We start from the raw sequence: 14,272 nt of genomic DNA, 5'->3' as shown, positions 1-14,272 counted from the left end.
AATGTAATGTAATTGTATAGACAATCATTGAAATAAGTCAACAGAGCACCAGATGATTTCTCAACATGCTGTTGTCTGCTGGCCTGGAGAGGGCTGTGTTCCAGGATGAAGTGTTGTGGAGCACAGGGATTCAGACAGCGTGGTATCAGGTTACAGTGGGGCTGCTGCTCCACCAAGGCCCACAAGGCCTTCACCTGCCTGCAGCAGAGTTTCAACAGCTGGGGCCATGCCGGCTTTTCCCACACAAGCTATCAAATAAGAAGTCAACAACAACCACTGTCGGTCGTTCGATCCCCGGCTCCGCTAGTTCATGACGATGTGTCCTTGGCCAAGACACTTCCCCCCAAATGGGTGTATGAATGTTAATTGTGTAGAACTGGATAAGCAGCTCCTGAGGCATGAGCTCCTCTGCTTTTATTAATAATAATACATTTATTTATATAGCACCTTTAAAAACAGAGTTTACAAAGTGCTCTACATATAAGCAAGGTAAAAACATAACATCAATACAAGTAAACATTTCAGAAAATACATGAGGCAATGAACACAATAGAGGAATAGAAAATTACAAATACAAAATAAAGCAGAACAGACAAACTAAAATAGGGGAAACAAAGAACTGCATAATAGGACAACATCACTTAAGCAGTTCTATAAAAATGGGTTTTAAGAAGTGATTTAAAAGAAGCTACTGATTCTGCTAGTCTTATCCTCTCGGGTAGGTCGTTCCAAAGTCGAGGGGCTCTAATGGCAAAAGCACGGTCACCCTTTGATTTAAGCCTTGACTTTGGAACGGCCAGAAGGGCCTTGAAGGGCCTTGAGGGGCCTGAAGGACCTTGAAGGGCCCCACCGGAGGATCTAAGGCAGTGTGCTTCGCTGTATGTAACAACAATAAATACATTATCATGTTTATATGTCTTAATATCAATTTCATCCCCATGATAGTGACTCAACTGTGCAAGATGCAGTCATAAAACTTTGCAGGTGTGTAGTTGAGATCAAAAAGAAGTCCCAAGATGTGTATGTGGTCTGAGCAAAGGTGCCAAGGAAGTAAGGGGGCCTTCATTTGGGATCGCAGCTGGTGATCCCATTGAAAGTGATCCCTAGTTCATATCAGTCTCTCATGAGGAGCCATAACTAACTATAGGAATGCAAAGTGCAACACTTCTTATTGTAGATATTGCCAGGGGGTTTAAAAGAGGGATCACACATGGAGGTCAGAGTGTAAATTAACGTTGTGATATATTTATGTTTCATGAGCTGAATAAACATACACAGGACACATGTTGCAGCATGCAACTTTATTCAAAAGGCAAGGAATATATGGATTATACAGATACAGGGAATGGATATGGTATATGATATGCCAATTTCACAGATCTGTCAAAGGGCACGTCCCTTTGCTTGCCACTGTCACATTCTTCTCCTTTTCTCTGTAAGAAAAAGCATTAGACATTACAACATGTTGGTTTGCTTTATATGTGTGTATAAATATGTGTATGTGTGTTATTGTAGCAGTAATACAATCAGTCACAAGCAAAAACAAGTGTGGGTGTTTTCATGACGTTCATCTAACGAGTGACTGGCAGCTCAGGGTTGCTCCCTGAAACAATGTTAACAGAAAGTAAATACTGGCTAATATTAACACAATGGACGTGCATGATCCTCATTATTATTTTTTTATTAGGGGTTTGCTGGCAAGAGCATCTTGTCTGTTTCTCTGAACAAATGTATATCATAGAACATTGTTATTTTCATTCTTACAGTTTTTCTCGATTGCTAAAACACAAAAGCTGGTTCCTGTAGCACAAACACCCAAACCTTTTCGTCATTCCCAGAAGCACACACACATTTCCCATCCATCCATCCATTATCACCCGCTTATCCGGGGTCGGGTCGCGGTAGCAGCAGGTTCAGCAGGCCGACCCAGAGATTAACACATGTTGCTGTTTGGCTTCAGCTGGACCCTGCTTATCCAACACATTCTCACTCCCGACTTGTCAAATACCGCTGCTCAGTGTGACGGCGACGCACCGAGGCTCGGCCTCATTATTACATTATTCAGAACAACGGCCGCAGTATGAAGAGCGCCAAAAAGATCGCAGGGCCGGAGGAAACGTGCCGGTTCTGGCCTGACGCATCAAGGTCTGGGCGAGGAAGTCAGCCTCAGACACTTCCATCCATCCATCCATCCATCCATTATCACCCGCTTATCCGGGGTCGGGTCGCGGTGGCAGCAGGTTCAGCAGGCCGACCCAGGCTTCCCTCTCACCCGCAACACTTTCCAGCTCATTCTGGGGGATCCCGAGGCGTTCCAAGGCCAGCCGGGAGATATAATCCCTCCAGCGTATCCTCGGTCTTCCACGGGGCCTCCTACCATTTGGATGTGCCCGGAAAACCTCTAATGGGAGGCGTCCAGGAGGCATCCTGACTAGATGCCTGAACCACCTCAGCTGACTCCTTTCGACACGAAGGAGCAGCGACTCGACTCCAAGCTCCCCCCTGATGTCCGAGCTCCTTACCCTATCTCTAAGGCTGAGCCCGGCCACCCTACGGAGGAAGCTCATTTCGGCCGCTTGTATCCGAGATCTCGTTCTTTCGGTCACGACTCAGAGTTCGTGACCATAGGTGAGGGTTGGAACGTAGACCGACCAGTAAATGGAGAGCTTTGCCTTCAGCTCCCTCTTCACCAAGACGGACCGGTACAGCGCCTGTTTTACTGCTGCAGCCGCACCGATCCGCCTGTCGATCTCCCGCTCCACCTTACCCTCACTCGTGAACAAGACTCCGAGATACTTGAACTCCTTCGCTTGAGGTAGGCAGTTTGCCCCCACCTGGAGGGAGCACTCCGCCGGTTTCCAGCAGAGCACCATGGCCTCAGATTTGGAGGTGCTAACTCTCATCCCTGCCACTTCGCACTCGGTTGCAAAACGCCCCAGTGAATGCTGGAGGTCACGGTCCGAGGAGGCAAACAGGACCACATCATCCGCAAACAGCAGAGAGGCGATCCCGAGACTCCCGAACCGGATCCTCTCCGCCCCCTGGCTGCGCCTAGATATCCTGTCCGTGAAGGTCACGAACAGGACCGGTGATAAAGTGCAGACCTGGCGGAGGCCAACCCCCACCGGGAACGTGTCTGACTTACTACCGAGGAGACGAACACAGCTCCTACTGCAGGCGTACAGAGACCGGATGGCCCGTGCCAACGGGTCCGGCACCCCATACTCCCGCAGCACCCCCCACAAAAAACCCTGAGGGACCCGGTCGAAAGCCTTCTCCAGGTCTACAAAGCACATGTAAACTGGTTGGGCAAACTCCCAGGACCCCTCCAGTAATCTTGCGAGGGTAAAGAGCTGGTCCACTGTTCCACGACCTGGACGGAATCCGCACTGTTCGTCTTGAATCCGAGGTTCGACAAGCGGTCGGAGCCTCCTCTCCAGCACCCTGGCATAAGCTTTTCCCGGGAGGCTGAGCAGTGTGATACCACAATAGTTCGAGCACACTCTCCGGTCCCCCTTCTTGAAGATGGGAACCACCACCCCGGTCTGCCAGTCCATGGGCACTGTTCCCGACCCCCATGCAACACTGAAAAGGCGTGTCAACCAAGACAGCCCAACAATGTCCAGCGCTTTCAGCATCTCAGGGCGGATCTCATCCACCCCTGGCGCCTTGCCACCAAGGAGCTTTTTGACTACCTTAGCGACCTCTGCCAGGGATATGGGTGAAACCACCCCAAAGTCTTCCGGCGCTGCCCCCTCTCCGGGGGACATGTTGGCCGGGTTTAGGAGTTCCTCAAAGTGCTCTTTCCACCGCCCGAGGATGTCCCCAGTCCGGGTCAGCTGTTTCCCCCCCCTGCTGAGAACAGCCTGGGGTAGACCCTGCTTTCCCTTCCTGAGCCGTCGGATGGTTTGCGAGAACTTCCTTGAGGCCAACCGAAAGTCCTTCTCCATGGCCTCCCCGAACTCCTCCCATGCCCGAGTTTTAGCCTCCGCAACCATCGCCGCTGCAGCCCTTCTGACCAGCCGGTACCCATCAGCTGCTTCAGGAGACCCCTGGGCCAGCCAGGCCCGAAAGGCCTCCTTCTTGAGTTTGACGGCTTCCCTCACCCCCGGTGTCCACCACCGGGTTCTCGGGTTGCCGCCACGACAGGCACCGATGACCTTCCGGCCACAGCCCCGAGCAGCCGCGTCCACAATAGAGGCTTTGAACAAGGTCCACTCGGATTCCATGTCCCCAGCCTCCCTCGGGATTTGTGAGAAGTTCTTCCGGAGGTGGGAGTTGAAGACCTCCCGGACAGGATCCTCTGCCAGACGTTCCCAGTTCACCCTCACTACACGTTTGGTCTTGCCAGGTCTTTCTAGCCGACTCCCCCGCCATCTGATCCAACTCACCACCAGGTGGTGATCAGTTGACAGCTCTGCTCCTCTCTTCACCCGAGTGTCCAAGACATACGGCCGCAGATCAGATGATACGATTACAAAGTCGATCATTGATCTCCGGCCTAAGGTGTTCTGGTACCAGGTACACTTATGAGCCACCTTATGTTCGAACATGGTGTTCGTTATGGACAAACTGTGGCTAGCACAGAAGTCCAGCAACAAAACACCATTCGGGTTCAGATCGGGCAAGCTGTTCCTCCCAATCACGCCCCGCCAGGTTTCTCTGTCATTGCCCACGTGAGCGTTGAAGTCTCCCAGGAGAACTATGGAGTCGGCAGGCGGTGCCCTTTCCAGGACCCCTCCCACCGACTCCAAGAAGGCCGGATACTCCGAAATGCTATTCGGTGCATAAGCACAAACAACAGTCAGAGCCTTACTCCCCGCAACCCGTAGGCGCAGGGAGGCGACCCTCTCGTTCCCCGGGGAAAACTCCAACACAGCGCCTCTCACCCTGGGCAACTCCAGAAAAGGACAAAGTCCAACCCTTCTCCAGGAGCTTGGTTCCAGAGCCCATGCTGTGCATGGAGGTGAGCCCAACTATATCTAGCTGGTACCGCTCCACCTCCTGCACCAGCTCCGGCTAGTCTATGCCGCCGGCGATCGGCCCGCCCAGGTCTCCCGCCTGGCCCGCCGCCCGGTCTACATAGCACCCGACCCCGATAATTCTCCCTGCGGGTGGTGGGTCCACAGGGTGACTGCTGCTCCATGCTGTTTTTTCGGGCTGAGCCCGACTGGGCCCCATGGGCGAAAGCCCGGCCACCAGACACTCGCCGACGAGCTCCCCTCCTGGGTCTGGCTCCGGGAGGGTGCCCCGGTTTCCCTTGTCCGGGCAAGGTAGCTTCAGTCCGTGTGCTGCTTATCATCAGGGTTTATTGAACCGCTCTTAGTCTGGGCTCTCCCCCGAGACCTGTTTGCCTTGGGAGACCCTACCAGGGGCTGATGCCCCGGACAACATAGCTCCCAGGATCACTGAGCCACTCAAACTCCTCCACCACGTTAAGGTGGCGATTCATAGGAGGAGTATTTTCCCATTTCCCATAACTAAAAACACAATTCACCTGTGTCCACACATGTCTCAATATTCAAAACACTTTCTGCAAAACCTTACACAAAAGTGACCAAATAAATCATTCTTTACACTACGTGTTCATTCAGCAAACACATGCTCTCAATATAATTAACTCAAGTTATCATAACATAAACTCAGAGACCACACCCCCTTCTCAAGGTGAAAACTGTTAACACACCAATCAGAATTGGGGGTCAATAAATAGAGCTTAGAGGCATGCTCATGTCCTTTGGAACAATGGATCCGAACCATGCAGAGGTTGAGAGACAAGAGAGAGGGAGATGGAGATGGAGATGGAGAGGGAGAGGGAGAGGGAGAGGGAGAGGGAGAGGGAGAGGGAGAGGGAGAGGGAGAGGACAGCAAAGACAAGTCATTTCTGATCAAATCCTATGGCCTGACCCTGACCTGAGACAAGATCATGCTGATATTGATGCCGATGCTGATGAACCTGTATATGTGCTCAATCTGGAAGTGCTGTCAATAAATAAATATATATGTGTGTGTGTGGCATGTGTGTGTGTGTGTGCGTGCCTTTGCGCGCGCGCGTGTGTGTGTGTGTGTTACATGTACATGCCTGTTCTTGTAGCACAACATACACTCGGTGCTGTATGTGACTCCATCACTGCCACACACTGGATCAAACTCCCGGCTGCAGGAGGCGGTGTACTTGTTACAGTCAGGCTGGAGACAAACAAAGGTAGTTACAGGATTATTGATTACTTCAAATATCAGTATTGGTATCGGTGCATGTTGGAGCCATAATGTAGTTTTGTTGTTTTTGTAACAACTTTTATTCCGCTCTGAGGAGGGAGGAGCTAGGATCAAGGAGAGAGGAGGGAGGAGGGAGGAGGGAGGAGGGAGGAGCGAGGAGCGAGGAGCGAGGAGCGAGGAGCGAGGAGCGAGGAGCGAGGAGCGAGGAGGGACCTCAGAGGGGGGCGTCTTAACGTGAAGGTGCACATAGATAAGTGCCTCGTGATGAGACTAACGCTAACGAGGGAGGAGGAGGGAGGAGCTAGGATCGAGGAGCGAGGAGCGAGGAGCGAGGAGCGAGGAGCGAGGAACGAGGAGCGAGGAGCGAGGAGGGACCTCAGAGGGGGGCGTCTTAACGTGAAGGTACACATAGATAAGTGCCTCGTGATGAGACTAACGCTGCGTTCACACCAGAAGCGGTGCAAATCTTCAAAGTCAATGCACAGACATTTCCGCCGGGCCAGTTCTGTTTTGTTTTCTGGTCCTGAAGAAGTTCGCCACCCAGTGACTTTAAGAAGAAATGAGATCAATGTCAGCAGTCTCACCTTTGTGGGTTCAGCCTGGGCTGTTTGTGTCCCGGTCACATTGTTGACTGGAGTGTCATCCTCCTGGGACAGGACTACACACACAAACACACACACACACAGATAGATATTAACTTCTGTACTTGTGAGGACCCTCATGGTCATAACACACCTCAACCTTAACTTAACCTAAACCTAAATGACCCTTCACCCCACTGCGACTCCATCAAGCTGCCAGAGCTCCGTTTCCATGGAGCCCACATTGTCACTAACTCCTTCAATAAATATGCACATGTTTGGGGAAATGAAAAAGTAATTCCAAAGAGAAGCAGACAGAAGCATCTACAATATGTGTTTGAAGGATAAATTCAGGATGCCATACTACTAAAGCTACAGATCACAGTGTTTACCAGTGTTTTTGTTTACATTACCTTGTTCTTTATTCACTGTTTATATCATAGATCAAAAAAGGCATGAGTTGTTGTTCATTCTATACATCAGATGTGAGGTCCCGGGACAGAGGATATTATATGTGTACAGATTGTAAAGCCCTCTGAGGCTATACAGCATACATTGAAATTGAAATTGAGGTATACAAATACAGCTAATGAAAACCCCAAATGCAATATCTCAGAAAAAGGTCCGTCTTTCAATCAGGGGGTTGGTGGTTCAATCCCCGCCCTAGTCGATGTGTCTTTGAGCAAGACACTTAACCCTGAATTGTTCCCTGTAGCTGTTCTACAGTGTATTAATGTAACATGACTGTAAGTCCCTTTGGATAACAGCGTCAGCTAAATGACATGTAATGTGTTCAAAGTACATTCTGCATTTCATTTGGAAGCCGAGAGTGGAGGGGCACACAATCCTTGTTGCTTGAGGCATACTGTATACAGTACATAGACATACTTTTCAGTAGGCCAACATTTCTGTATTAAAAATCCTTTTTTGAATTGGTCTTATGTAATATTCTAATTTTCTGAGATCCTGAATTTGGGGTTTTCATGAGCCATAATAATCCAAATTAAAATAAATAAACGCTTGAAATCTATCATCCACTTTATAAATTGAGTTTCTGAAATAAATTAACTTTTCAATGATATTCTTAATGAATTGATATGCACCTGTAAACCTTCAGTAAATAGCGTATAGCATAAAAGTGCTCATGATCATTACTGTTTTGTTTTTTACATAGAAACTTAATGTTTTTTAAATGTATAACTCCTTCCAACCTCTCCGGGTAACTATATCACTATTACGCAACGATTACGCAACCATGCACTATTACGCAACCATGGCCAGCTCAGAATCCACAAAACCGGCCTGGAAATGAAGAACATCTGGAATCATTGCATGGGAGTCTATGGGATGGATGTCGGACTCTGATCTGAGCTGGCCGATGCTACGATTGGCCAGTCTGTAAAGGGACAGGACTTAGCAACAGGTCAGCTATTGCCTGAACCTTAAAACCAAGTCTGACCACTCTAAGAGCCCTTACACACACACACACACACACACACACACACACACACACACACACACACACACACACACACACTATCTCTCTCTCTGATTCAGCCCTCAAACTAAACCAGTCCATTGTGTGATCTATCTATGTCTCCAGAGGAATGTCACCCAGCAAAGTCTCACAGTCCTTCATCTTGTTTTGCTTCCTGTTGTCCATGAAAACAACCTAGAACTGAACATGATACTTTGTCTCAGAACATTTTGGAAGAGCAGGCCACAGGAACTCTTTCATAAGCTTTGACAGCTGGTTATTTACACTGATGGGATGGTAAAGAAATGATTTTTTGTTGTTATAAATATTGCTATGCACATTGCCTATATGGATGGAATTAATTGGCAACACCATTGGACATTCAGTTTTAATGTGGTGTCATAATTTAACTTAATGTTGACGTCAATGTTGATATGATACACTGAACAACAACATTTAAAAATGGCGCTTTATATAAAAAGGTTGACGAGCCCCTTCACTATTAGGTTTACAAAAATTGAAATAAACTTCCAAACGTTTAATAATAAATAATAATCATGTATGTGCTTGCCACCTTATTTAAAACAAATCTTACTAATAACTACTACTATATATTATCTATATGTTCTTTATTCCTCGTTTTAAGCATAACAATTCCACTAAATTCATACTGGCTCTCGATAACTTCAAACAGATTATGTTGTGCCTGACTGCCGACAGTATGTGTAGTTATTAATGCTGCTGCAGGGCTTTGTGTTGTTGTTCGCTTTGTTTATTTGTATATTTGAGTAAATAAGGGTAAAGTCAGGTAAATGAACATGCTCTGGATTTGGTGTGTGTCCTAGTAGATAAACAGGTTCAAACAGCATGCAAGAGGACATCACTTAAAGTCCAACACTTCTTTCTGTTTGTAGTTCTGTTTCAATCAAATACAAACCTTTTGCTCACATACAGTTTGATTTGAAATAACACTTTTAGATGATGAAGATGCATTATTTTGAGCAGTTGTTATTTTTTAAGTTAAATTTAAACCATATGTTATGCAGTGATTACTAATTGTAATGTTCTTTTACATTATAGTCTGAACAATACACTGACAAAAGACTCCATCTCCACAAATCATGTTGTCTCTTATGAGTCCTAAAATCTTATCTTATTAATTATACCTGTTTCAATAGGTTTTTTCATTCTTTTTTACTGGCCAATAGCCCAGTGCTGTGCTTTATTCTGTGTATCTCTGTCTCATAACTAGTCCAGGAACAAGTGGAACGGCTTCTCTTTCGGCTGCTTGTGGTGGAAGCCGAGTGTGACACTAAAGGACTGGTTAGTTGGACTCACCTGAGGCCGAGAGCAGCAGAGCAGAGCAGAGCAGCACGGCCAGCTTCATGACTTCCAGGTGGTGGACGTGTCTCTGAGGGGAGCAGGTGTGTGTTTCACACTTGTTTTGCCTGGCAAACACAACCTGTTGAGCAGGCTGGAGCTGTCCTCTGATTGGCTGCATTGCAAAGGCCAGCTGACACACACCGGATCATTTGTGTCACAAGATAACACCAAACAAACACACTACTGAATACAGTATTGACAGTATAGAGGTAAGAAGAAATGATGTCGTATAATTCAATCACACAATTATGGTCATGGTCATTATGATTACTGTTTTAGGAATACATATTTGATCAAAATGTATTTCCATGTATGTACTGAGACATATAATTCTGATTCAGGATACTATACTAACCTCAATTAAACTAAACTAACTATACTTTACTATAGGCTATTATGATATACTATGTCTCATGCATTGTATTATGTTCCATAATATACTTTATAATACTGCAGTATAATATAGTATAATACACTGTACAATAATATACCATATTAAACTGTACTGTAATATAATATAAGATACTGTACTTTAACATACAATATTATACTGTATAATAATATTGGGCATCTATGGGCAAACGTAGTATAAAATACTATACTATACTGCACTATACTATACAAAACGGTACTATATTTAAACTATAATGTACGTACTGTACTGCAATACACTATATTATACTGTCCTAAAATTGTGGTGGAAGATTTCTATGTTTGGTCAGGTGGAGAGTTGTGGTTCAAATATTCAATTGTAACAAACAGTCTTCAAAGGAATCAAAGTTGTCTTTCCGTTTAATAAGCTTGCAAGCTGGGAGAACGTTCAACAGCCACGTATCTCAGTGAGCTGCCGAAATCTCTTGATTCATACATTACATCGTGATTTATACAAGCACATGCACCCCCCTCCAGGGCCCCACTATGACGACAAACCAAGAAACAGTGTGAATTCCTTGGATAAGAATACAGAAGAACAAAGAGGAGTGTGTTGGTTTCAATAAGGCATGTGGCCATCTGTCCTCCTTCCCATCCTCCCTGTTGCTCTGCCCTTGAACCAGTTCACAAAATAACACATATTTTTACCGTCACATTCCACTCTTTTGATTACTCTATAATCATACAATATTGCCAAAAATATGTTTTCACGAGACTAATGATATCTCTCTATTCTACGACAAGCAGGAACAAATACAAAACATTATACCATTTGTGTCATTTGTTAATGTGAATCAGAATCCTCGTTGGAGTCAGTGATATAGTCGGGTAAGGAGTACAGGTCGGGGTCGTCGTTTTTGACATCAGTTGATGTTGCACAGGTGTTTATAATGAGACGGCGACTTATTGGTATGAAACAGGTTATGCAAATGAAGAAAGCCAACACGATAATTCCCACAGAGATCAGTGTACTCTTCCGGTATGCCATATTCGCATGAGGAAATCAGGCTCTGGGGTGTCGTCTCTGGCCATCGCGTCTTGTAATTTAGTCATGTTCAATGTTGCCTGATGAATAATGCCATACTCTAATGCAGTACAATATATATTATACTGTACTGGAGATTACTATAATGTACATGGGAATGGATGAATGATGGAATGATGGCAAGCAGTGTGGTCGGAAGACTAGAAAGGCGCTACACAGAAGTCCATTTCTACTGTATTATTTATAATAATATACCATATTATAATATACAACACTATACTGTATTATACTGTACTGTACTATAATATAGTACTGTATTACAGTACTATAATTGCTATTTAAATAGATAATATATATTCTATACTAAATATGAATAATGTTCATAATTTAAAATATAAAATGTTATTTTTTCCTGAATTTGTTCTTGAGAAAGGTCCCAAGAAAAGTTCATGTAGATTTGTGATGTCATAATTGTTTTTAAACCGCAGAACATTTTGTACCTGCGTTGATGAATCCCATTGTCCTCAAAAATGTGAAGACGTGTTGCAGGAGATCATAATCATCTTCAAAAACAGCCAGCCAATCCCATTAAAGGGGCATGGCACTGCAGGGCCGTGTGCACACACGGAAATCAAAGAGAGAATACAATCTAGACTGGCCAACAGTCTAAGGAATGTGAAGCACTGGACCAAAGTGTTTTAATATGTGGTAATCAATCAAATCAATACTCAAGTAATAATTATAATAAATGATGTTGAAATAGAAAACCTGTGTGAAAATAACTTACTGGGTACGATAATTGATCATAAACTATGTTGGAAAACACAAAATAATAATGTAAAAACAAAAAGGTCTTGATTGAATTGCTACCCGATCAGGTTATTAAAAACAACCAATGCACCATTTATGAATTAACATATTTTGAAATGTAGTAGTTGATCTTAAAGATGAACAGATCATTTAAAGCATTTCATCTGCTTCCTAACTGCATTCAGATGTTATTTAAAACGAGTGACAGCAACATGAATTTAGGTGACAAGGAACATATAAGAATGTATGCTTCACTTTACAGATCTAAAACAATGTTTAAAGAAAAGGTTGTAAACACATACAAAACTGAGGTATGATACACATACTACATATGGGAATTTCTCTTTTTGAATTCCCCATTACATTGTGTGGGGAAAGGATCAGCAGCAGGTGGTGCCAGTGGACTGGTAATACCTTGGTAAGCAGCTGAAGACAACTGAGCAGTGCATTACAGAGGGTTGGCCATCATGACACCATTTTACTGGCTGAACACAGGAAGCCTCATAGAAGGAAATCCAGATCATGTTCATGTACGTGACTTTACCCTGATTTAGTCAAATATATTTGAAACTTCACTTCTAATATTTGTTGGAAACACGTTATAGTGAATCACCTACAATTGATTTGATCAACACAATGGTATCCTTCCTGTGACTATTCCACAGAATGTTATATTAAAGAGTATAGTTGCGTTTTCGTGAAAAATATGCAAATAACATTTGTTACATTTTGGGGGAATTTCAGACAGCGCTAGCCAGAAAGAATCATATTACACTCTATGCAGTGTAAGTGGTGTGTATACTGTACATACCAGTACAACTACCTGTCATACAGTAGGCAACAGCAGCAAACACACACCAGCATATGCCAACATGGTAGCACTAGGATTTAATAATTTAATAACAGGACATGATAATCTGTTTCTGACTGGCTACTGATAATCTGAATTAATGTAAACCTATACGTGACACATATGCACCTCATTCATTTCAGTTAGCGAATGACACCCTTCTGTATATGTTCTGTAAATGTGGGACGTTTAGGGGGAGTTGTGTTCTACAATGGTACAATATTAGGAATTCAATGATTCAGTATTTCTCCACCAGAAATGTATACTTGCTGTGTGGAGGGCTTTGAGACATCATTGTTAGACCTGTGTGAGACCTTTACTCTCATTGGTGCCCAGCTTCATGGTATCAACACCCCTTGAACTGTGTTCTAGTCTCTCGTGATCCTTAACACTCGCTGGTATAATGCTCAAAACAGGACTTTCCGCATTTGATTTGATTTTCTCACCTGTACCTGAGGCAGCATGCCCACACCAATATGATCCCCGCCCTTGTGCTGCATTCAAGTACCGTTGTCAGAATGGGAAGAAGAACAACGAGTAGGAAATGATTAAATCATCTAAATGACCTTTTGTTGTGTTAAGAGCGTTCAAGTGAAACTAGACACAACCGTGTGGGCCGATAACGACTTTTAAATAAGCTAAATGCAGTTCATGTATTCACACTGCCAGTGAGTGTGGCTTTGCAACCCATTTGCTAGTGGTTTGCTAAAACTGTAGTCGTTTACACAAATGGGAACTATAGTAATTATTAAACAATTACCAATATCTTTAACTAGGGGACACGTGAACTGGTTGTGCATCTCAGTCGATATGAAATGAATCTGGCATTATCCTCCTCTTCGACAGGCCTACCCAGTGTGTAGTGGCGAGAATCCAAGATGAATGAGAGGATTTTGACATCAGATACATAAAAAGTAAAATGACCTTTATGTTGTTATGCTGTAATTGTGTTAAAAAAAAAACAAAGCAGTGGATGTTGAGATGTATATTATGAAGGGTTGACTTTCAAAACAAAACGATAAGCTACATGAGAGAACGTGAAAGAGAGGAGAAACCTATACACATTTAAGAAAGCCCAGCACAATGTGGCTGGAAAAGGTTGAACATGTACAGCTTCTGCTGAGACACATGACGCCTCTAACGGCGGTCGCTAGCACCACCTGTGGGTGCATTCAAGGGCTCTGGGGTTCACATATTAGAGGGTCTCCAGCTGCTTTCGTCGTTGACAATAACAAACATGGGCACAAAAGTACACACAAGAAAGTAAGGACGAAATACACACAGTTGATTATTTAGCATACAATACATACATACACGATATATCTATATAAAATGGTTACATAACGCATCTCACTTTAACTTTGTACTTTTGGGCTGCATACAGTAAGATACACCATATATAATAGCTTCCCTTTATCTGTCACAACTATGTATAATGTTGATATACTCATATACAGCCATATACTGGCCATGTCATAAATCTTGATATATTATTTCCGATAGCACCTAAAGGGGTCATGAGATAACTAACCTTA

The 14,272-nt window shown here is 44.3% G+C and overlaps 1 protein-coding gene across 1 annotated transcript; it reads right to left on the bottom strand.

The window, feature by feature from the left end:
* Positions 1–1,286: 1,286 nt before the first annotated feature.
* si:ch211-195b11.3 (uncharacterized protein LOC100334344 homolog) lies at positions 1,287–9,731 on the bottom strand. The gene is made up of 4 exons (XM_034543519.1): positions 9,616–9,731; positions 6,804–6,877; positions 6,083–6,189; positions 1,287–1,433 (listed from the first exon to the last, which is right to left on the bottom strand). The coding sequence occupies exons 1-4, from the start codon at positions 9,662–9,664 to the stop codon at positions 1,373–1,375; spliced, it is 291 nt and encodes a 96-aa protein (XP_034399410.1). The 5' UTR covers positions 9,665–9,731; the 3' UTR covers positions 1,287–1,372.
* Between the last annotated feature and the right edge of the window lie 4,541 nt (positions 9,732–14,272).

The sequence above is a fragment of the Cyclopterus lumpus genome, chromosome 10 (assembly GCF_009769545.1).
Source record: "Cyclopterus lumpus isolate fCycLum1 chromosome 10, fCycLum1.pri, whole genome shotgun sequence".
Lineage (NCBI taxonomy): Eukaryota > Metazoa > Chordata > Actinopteri > Perciformes > Cyclopteridae > Cyclopterus > Cyclopterus lumpus.
Note: the sequence above shows the minus strand (reverse complement) of the source record. Positions and strands in the feature narration are given on the sequence as shown.